This window comes from Salmo salar, chromosome ssa27, assembly GCF_905237065.1.
Source record: "Salmo salar chromosome ssa27, Ssal_v3.1, whole genome shotgun sequence".
Lineage (NCBI taxonomy): Eukaryota > Metazoa > Chordata > Actinopteri > Salmoniformes > Salmonidae > Salmo > Salmo salar.
In genome coordinates this window covers 39073154-39082437 of record NC_059468.1, presented here as the reverse complement: position 1 = coordinate 39082437, position 9284 = coordinate 39073154, and the positions used below count along the sequence as shown (strand labels likewise).

General features: G+C 42.4%; 1 protein-coding gene across 1 annotated transcript; it reads right to left on the bottom strand.

Annotated features, from left to right (window-relative positions):
- Positions 1-5744: 5744 nt before the first annotated feature.
- marcksl1b (MARCKS-like 1b) lies at positions 5745-8078 on the bottom strand. The gene is given in 2 exon segments (NM_001146647.1): positions 5745-6714; positions 7838-8078. Coding segments are annotated over 2 exon segments (597 nt in total). The 5' UTR covers positions 7919-8078; the 3' UTR covers positions 5745-6198.
- Between the last annotated feature and the right edge of the window lie 1206 nt (positions 8079-9284).

Here is a 9284-nt window from a genome sequence, read left to right as displayed (position 1 = left end):
AGCTAGCGCTGGTAACATCAAACCAAATGATTGAGTTGCCCCTATCACTCCCATTGATTTGTAGATAACAGTGGCTAAAGTTCATCTGAAGTTTGTAGTGGTTGTTTAATTAAAATAACCTTAAAACATGGATTAAAGTTTCTCCTGGCCAATACACTACTTTTTACAGTGAGGAACCATCTAAATGCTGAACTTCCCTTTTAAGTGATTAACATAAACCTGAAAGTTAAATAGCAGTACACCAGTTCCGAAAAATGCCAAAAGGAGGATGACACTGAAACAGTTCTAATTGAATTACCTGAAGTTTGTGATCACAAGTTTAGTAAGTAAGGTAATGCAAAGTAAGGTAAAATAGAGATAGAGAAAGAGAGAGAGAGAGATCGAGCCTGAGGAAGATCCTGAAGTCATGAGCTTGAGGTGAGTGAGAAGTCAGAGAGAAAATCTGTCTGACTAAAAGTTTTCAAATTACATCACAATGGTGATGCTATAACGTCTGAGTGTCCTCAAACATGAACATTAAAATGACAAAAAGATGAAGAAGAATATTCTGATGAGAGGTTTTCTGAATTGAGGAAGATAATCTGTGAGCTGGAGCAAGAGATCTCTGAACTGAGGAAGATAATCTGTGAGCTGGAGCAAGAGATCTCTGAACTGAAGAACATACAGTGCAATCGGAAAGTATTCAGAACCCTTTCTCCACATTTTGTTACGTCACAGCCTTAATCTAAAATCGATTCAATATTTTTTTTTCCTCATCAATCTACACACAATACTTCATATTAAAAAGATAAAAACAGAAATACCTTATTTAAATAAGTATTCAGACCATTTGCTATGAGACTCGAAATTGAGCTCAGGTGTATCATGTTTCAAATGATCATCCTTGAGATCTTTCTACAATTTGATTGGATTTCACCTGTGGAAAATTCAATTGATTGGACATGATTTGGAAATCACACCTGTCTATATAAGGTCCTACAGTTGACAGTACATGTCAGAGCAAAAACCAATCCATGAAGGAATTGTCCATAGAGTTCCGAGACAGGATTGTGTCGAGGCACAGATCTGGGGAAGGGTTCCAAAAAATGTCTGCAGCATTGAAGGTCCTCAAGTACACAGTGGCCTCTATCATTCTTAAATGGAAGAAGTTTAGAACCACCAAGACTCTTCCTAGAGCTGGCCGCCAGGCCAAACTGAGCAATCAGGGGAGAAGGGGCTTGGTCAGGGAGGTGACCAAGAACCCGATGGTTACTCTGACAGAGCTCCAAAGTTCCATTCCGGAGATGGGAGAACCTTCCAGAAAGACAATCATCTCTGCAGCACTCCACCAATCAGGCCTTTATGGTAGAGTGGCCAGACAGAAGCCACTCCTCAGTAAAAGGCACATGACAGCCCACTTGGAGTTTTCCAAAAGGAACCTAAAGACTTTCAGAGCATGAGAAACGAGATTATCTGGTCTGATGAAATCAAGATTGAAACTTTGGCCCGAATGCCAAGCGTCACGTCTGGAGGAACCTGGCACCATCCCTACGGTGAAGCATGGTGGTGGCAGCATCATGATGTGGGGATGTTTTTCATAGGCAGGGACTGGGAGACTAGTCAGGATCGAGGGGAAAAGACAGATCCTTGATGAAAACCTGCTCCAGAGCGGTCAGGACCTCAGACTGGGGCGAAGGTTCACCTTCCAACAGGACAACGACCCTAAGCACACAGCCAAGACAATGCAGGAGTGGATTCGGGACAAGTCTCTGAATGTCCTTGAGTGGCCCAGCAAGAGCCCGGACTTGAACCCGATTGAAGATCTTTGGAGAGACCTGAAAATAGCTGTGCAGCGAAGCTCTACATCCAACCTGACAGAGCTTGAAAGGATCTGCAGAGAAAAATGGGAGAAACTCCCCAAATACAGATGAGGGGTGTTTTTGTCATGGGATTTGTGGGACGTTGTTGTTGCACTGCTGTGTTAGCCTGCAATACCGTTCGTGCGTATGTTTTGTTAATTAAGTGTTCATAATAAAAAGATAAAATGAGCACTCAACCCGCTGCGCCTTGTTCCATTACATACGACGACCGTTACACCATTACAGTATTTATATATAGACCTTTCAAATCTCTCATTTAACTGTAATTGAATTACTTGAATCTTATAATATCAAATCCACCTCAAGCATTCATCTGTTTAAAGTGCGGGATGACAAACACAGGTTTGGTTGTCCTTTGCTAGAATAACCCTTATACAAGTATGTGGACAACTGCTCGTCGAACATCTCATTCCAAAATCATGGGCATTAATTAATATTGCTGCTATAACAGCCTCCACTCTTCTGAAAAGGCTTTAGACTATGTTGGAACATTGCTGTGAGGCCAGGCACTGATGTTGGGCGATTAGGCCTGGCTCGCAATCGGCGTTCCAGTTCATCCCAAAGTTGTTCGATGGGGTTGAAGTCAGGAAAGGGCCTTTCCCAAACTGTTGCCACAAAGTTGGAAGCACAGAATCGTCTAGAATGTCATTGTATGCTGAAGTGTTAAGATTGTCCTTCACTGGAACCAATGGGCCTAGCCTGAACCATGAAAAACAGCCCCAGACCATTATTCCTCCACCAAACCTTACAGTTGGCACTATGCATTGGGGCAGGTAGTGTTCTCCTGGCATTCGACAAACCCAGATTCGTCTGTCGGACTGGCGGATGGTGAAGCGTGATTCATCACTCCAGAGAACGTGTTTCCACTGCTCCAGAGTCCAATGGCGGCGAGCTTTACACCACTCTAGCAGACACTTGGCATCGCGGATAATGATCTTAGGCTTGTGTGCGGCTGCTGTGCCATGGAAACCTATTTCATGAAAATCCCAACAAACAGTTATTGTGCTGATGTTGCTTCCAGAGGCAGTTTGGAACTCAGTAGTGAGTGTTGCAACAGAGGACAGATGATTTTTATGCGTTACGCGCTTCAGCACTAGGCGGTCCCGTTCTGTGAGCTTGTGCAGCCTACCACTTTGCGGCTGTGCCGTTGTTTCTCCTAGAGGTTTCCACTTCACAATAACAGCACTTACAGTTGACCGGGGACAGCTCTAGCAGGGCATAAATGTGAAGAACTGACTTGTTGGAAGGTGGCATCCTATGACGGTGCCACGTTGTAAGAAACTGAGCTCTTCAGTAAGGCCATTTTACTTCCAATGTTTGTCTATGGAGATTGCATGGCGGTGTGCTAAATTTTATTAACTGGTCAGAAACGGGTGTGGCTGAAATAGCCAAATCCACTAATTTGAAGAGGTGTCCACATACTTTTGTATATATAGTGTACCTAACGACCTCATTAACAGCAGTAAGTTCCTAACGACCTCAATCACAGTAGTAAGCTACCTAACGACCTCATTCACAGTAGTAAGCTACCTAACGACCTCATTCACAGTAGTAAGCTACCTAACAACCTCATTCACAGTAGTATGCTACCTAACAACCTCATTCACAGTAGTAAGCTACCTAACGACCTCAATCACAGTAGTAAGCTACCTAACGACCTCATTCACAGTAGTAAGCTTCCTAACGACCTCATTCACAGTAGTAACCTACCTAACGTCCTCATTCACAGTAGTAAGCTACCTAACGACCTCATTCACAGTAGTAAGCTACCTAACAACCTCATTCACAGTAGTAAGCTACCTAACGACCTCAATCACAGTAGTAAGCTACCTAACGACCTCATTCACAGTAGTAAGCTACCTAACGACCTCATTCACAGTAGTAAGCTACCTAACGACCTCATTCACGTATTCACATAGTTTCCGTTCAGTGATCAGATTAACATGTGTTTCGAGTTCAACAAATGCCTCTGCAATCTGTGACAAATGCCTGAAGCATACCAATGTGGAGCTACATCCGTGTTTGAATAATTAATCGTTGTTTGAAGGCTGTGAGGACTAAAATGAACTCTGCTCTGAACTCATCATGTCACCATGTGAACAAGGTCAGTGGCACGTGTCCCAAAATGGCACCCTATTCCCCATAGGACTCTGTACAAAGTAGTGCCCTACATAGGGAATAGGGTGTCATTTGGGATGTATCCCCTCACTCTACAACCAACCCTGAACAGGATCAACAATTTATAGCTCAATTTGAATAGAATTAACTTTATTGAGGTAAAATAAATAATGTTGAAGTTATTTCTTAAATGGGCTAAATGTTAAAGATTTGAGGAAGTACTGTCAGGTATGCGTAAGTGGCTGCAAGGGAGTAAGGCGCAGGAGAGCAGGTATTTGGTAGCACACAGAGCCTTTTATTCAGGCGAACCAAAAGCACACGGCACAATGAACACGAAATACAAAAACGGGTATACATAACCCAGAGCAACCAGACTAACGTGCACATACATCAACACAGATTAACAATACCACACAAAGACATGGGGGGAAACAGAGGGTTAAATACACAACACATAATGAGGGACAATGAGAACCAGGTGTGTGGAAACAAGTCGTGACAAGTACAGTATATAAGCCCTAAGTAATGACTTCTTGAGAGGTGCTGTCACTACAGGGGCTACTGAGGTCACAGGGCTAATGTGGGTGCAAGCAAGGGTCAGTCATTGGCTGTCTTCCAATTCTCTACCCATCTCCAGAAGTGTGCACTTGTTCTGTTCACTACATCTTAGAAATCAAAAAATATTGGATTGATGGGAGGCGTGGGCTAGTGGGAGTTTTCCACCTTGTTTCTTATACCAATAATCTCCTTTCAACTCAGTGAAGGGAACAAGTGCACAGGAGAGATCATGGTACAAAGGGAGAATCTCTATTGTTTCCTTGACTCCTCGCATCCTATTGGAGGAGGTCAGATGGTAGGCACCTCTTAACTCATCTAATTGGTTTTGAGGAGGCAATGAAGCTCAATTGAGATTCTCCCAGTTCTAGAATGTAGAATGACAGGTGGAATCATGGGGTGTGCATCTCAGTCCGCAGTAGTCTCTCCACTTCGTCAGCGCTTACCGATACTTAGTAGCCGTTGTCCAAAATGACAAATTAGGTATTGTCCACTCGTTGTCACAGTTGTGATTATCTATGTATGATATGGTTGTAGGAGGGGACCAGTGCTTTACTGCTATGTGTGATTGATGACATGTAATTGGTCAGGGTTCTCTCTCTGCTGGACAATAGTATTGGGATTGTAGACTATGACAAGTCTGAAACACACCATTGTGCTCTTATAAGAATCACATTCCTAACTTATTGATTCTTAGAATCGGAAAGCATCTTGTAGCTAGAGGAATGTTTCTGTACTACTAATCACCCTTCCCACCTAAAAATAACCATCTCCAAACAAAAAGGTATTGGTAACCAATATTTATTTACCATTGTCAACTTTACAATAAAACCATAACATCTGTCAACATTAGCAAAATAAAAGAACAGTATCAGTCTCAATGTATTTACAGAGACATTAAAGTAGTCAGGCTTACACACAGACAGATCAACAACTCTGCTTTGTTTTAAAACTGCAACACTGAACATAGCAAACTTAAGAGTGTCCCCCCCCCCCTCCCCTCCTAAGATAAAAATCTAAAGTGGCTCCTTTTGTTTGTTTTTAAAGAAGAAACATAACACAGCTTCTCTGAATCTTTAAAATGCCTCTCTAAAAGGTACCCCACAAAATACTTCAAATTTGGGTTAAAATATAGGAATGTAGAAAGTTGGCAAGTCTCTTTTTCTCCTTTCAATTTCTGATTTCTTCTTCTTCTTCTTGTTTTTTTTATTTGTATTAATAGTCATTTCATGTGGTGGTCGGGTTGGTGTCCTGTCCAGTTCATTACTACACGCGAACACATCTTTTTTTGAGTCGGGTGTTTTGGGGAAAAGACGGGTCAACTCGACTCCCAATCCATAACTGTGTCTTCCACTTTGTTGTCCAATAAATCCCATTGTTCCATAGCAACCAGCACATAATACTAAACAGGTTGACCCTGTCTCGCCGTAACCAGGGAAGTGAACTAGTGAATCTAGTCTGTCATCTTGTTACAATGACAAAAGTGACACAATGGAGTCTCACATAAACGTGTATATATTTACATATACATATATATATATCCATACATATGTATACATATACACATATATAGAAATATATATTTATAACTATTTTCTCTCTCTCCCTCTCTCTCTCTCTCTTGAAAAACAGTTCACACAGTCCTTTGTTGTGGGTAAAGGTACAATCACTCGGTGTTCTGTTGGGAGGGGGCTGCTGCCTCGGGGGTCGAGCTGGTCTCCTCTGTTGGTTTGGTGGGCTCTGGGGCAGGTGCAGCAGCCTCCTTTACCTCCTCCTCCTTAGGTGCCTCCTCTGCTTTAGCCTGCACCTCCTCGGCCTTAGGGGCTTCTGCAGCAGCCGCCGCCACAACCTCCTCCTTCCCCTCCTCTGCTTTCTTCTCCTCCGTAGCCACAGCGGCTCCGTTCTCTGCTGGTTTCTCCTCAGCGGAAGCGGCCTCCTCCTTCTTGGTCTTCTTCAGTTTCAGTTTGAAGTTGAATGATTTCTTCAGAAAGAAATTCTTCTTCTTCTTGGAGGTCTCCTTGGCAGCGGCCTCACCTTCTGGTTTGGCGACCTCACCGTCGGCGGCGGGCGCTGGCTCGATGGCGTCCCCTCCAGCACCCGCTTCAGGCTCTATGGCGTCGGCAGAACCATTTGGAGTGGCCGTGTCTGTGGTGTCACCATTGGACTTGACATGGCCATTCTCCTAGGGAAGGATTAAAGGAACCAAATAAAGACATGATTAAAAAAAAAAATATATATATATATATATACACAATCAATAAAGAAAATGCAATTTTACACTGTAAACAAAAAAAAAAACACCACAACATTTAGATTTATAACGGATGTTTCATCAAAACGTAGTGCTCATCAATAAACCACAGTGTTGCTCAAAAGGCGACGCCTTGTAGTGCAACCAGAAGACGACAGGGGGCGACAGTGACCCGCAGACCGAGCATGTGGTCCATCTCTCTCTCCCACTAGACACCACACAGACGGACGCATCTCTTTCAACAAAGACTTGAACCAATCGATGAAAAAAAAAAAATACTATAAATTGTAGTAATACTACCAATGAACCCGATGATCCATTGACAAAATACTGATTGTACTGTAATTTTGTGAGGTGAAAATAATATTTTATGTCGATTGTGTATGTTTATCTATAAAATAAATAACGTTTACAGTCACCGATCGAGACATGTCTAGACTTCGCCGGTTCCGAGGGGGCTGCATAAATTAAATTGATAACTGCTGAAACTTTCCTTTTCAATCCATAATTCACCAATTGTCTCTCATATCTTATGCACGAGGGGTAGCTTGCCTACGTGCACCCTTGCCTTTCCAAACCCCCCTCTCATGGCATTTGATATGGAAATGTATCAAATACACGGACTTGGGAACGGGAACGCACACGAGTTAGCTATTACGGCTAGCTAAAACCTCGATTAGCTAGCTAATTTACCTGTGGTCCCTGTTCTCGTACCAAAACCTGAATAACTAATTACCTATCTAACTAGTTGGGGGGGGGGGGGGGTTTCCCCAAAAAATTATTTTCAAACAGCAGATCGTGGTATTATCAGCAAACACGTTTTGGATTTGATCCTCCCGCGTCTGAATGAAGTGTCCGTAGCTAGCCAACCTTATCACTCTGACTGAACCAAGGTCCCCCCAAAAAACACAAAAAAACCTCACCTTCAAATGAATTGCAACTTAATAATAAAAACAGAACATCCTTTTTTTACTTTTTTTTTTTAAAGATACTTTTAGTTATTTCGGTGAAGGGTGTGTCGTGTGGTCCAGAGATGAGAAAGCGTTTTACATACCTGTCCATTTGTTTTAACGGTGGCGGCATCGGCAGCATTCGCCTCCACAGCTACCCCTCCCTTGGACGCTTGGGAACCCATCGTTATTCGGTGTTTTTCCAAAGAGAATTATATATATATATAAAAAATATAAAAAAGTTGTCTCAATTTAATCCAGCTCCTGGTTAGTGGTATGGATCCAATGGTAAAATTCGATTTTTTTTTTCCTTGCTAGTTTGATCCGGAGTTGAACCTCTCTCTACCGTAGAAACAAACCCACTGGATTCAACACTGGTTGAACGCAGAGCTTGAAGACAGACCAAGATACCGCCCACGGGCGTGGTCACACGACTTTATCCAATCAAGAGCAGTTTAGGAGTTTTTCTCCGCCCCCTTTTCAGAAGACCCCGCCCCCACCCCCCACACATTCTGGTCTCCACTAGATACCACAGCCACAAAGTCATAATTATGGCTATTTCTTTTCATTTCTCTTCATAAAATCTGATTTTAAACCTAACCCTGACATTAACCCTAACCACACTGCTAACGTTATTCCTAACCTTAAATTAAGACCAAAAGCTATTTTTTTTTTGTTTTCATAAATGTTTTAAATTAAGAAATAGCCAATTTTGACTTTGTGTTTGTGGTAAATAGTGACAACCTCACAACATTCTCTCTCCCTCTCATCATATTCCGCAATTGGACAGGCTTGAGCTACTGAATGGCGATAATTGTTTAATGTTTGAAAGTTTAACTCGATAATACTAACCGTTTTAACCATGATACCAGTTTAAAGTGTTGTGTAGAATAGTGGCAAAGTAAGTTTTAGTCGTGTACATTTCTTTTTTGAACTAGTCGTTAATGTCTTGCAACTTTGCAGAATAGATCGAACGACTTGACTACCGTGACATCTCACGAGGTTTGTATGTTACCCTCAGCTTTGTTAACAACAACAACATATCACCACAACAACATGTCGACGTGACCATCACGCACATTCCAACCGTTTATCCACGTAAACATACACTCTAATAGCTGTTTATCACGCCCATATATTCATCCTTACCCAAGACTTCCACTTCCAATCACCTTTTAAACACCGCATGATTAAAGCACATTTTTACTAATAGCACTGAATTCATTTGTAGTGCTGATTTCACGGGGTATACAATGGAAAGCACAACCATATCAATATCGATTACCTGATTAACATTGACCTGTGTAATCCATCAGACACATAGACACATGCCTTGCCTGATGTGGTAGCCTATGGGCTACGCGGTATGTGATTCAAACCCTGCTCCTGGTCGCCTCGCCTATAGACAGTAGGCTACGTTACACTGTGACACCATTTTTCATGCAAGACTCATTCTGAAGAGAGAATAAGAAGGGCATAGAGGTAGCTTGGACTCCCACTTACCCCCCCCTCACTCTCCTTTCTCTCCATGACATAAAGTCTCCACTGTCT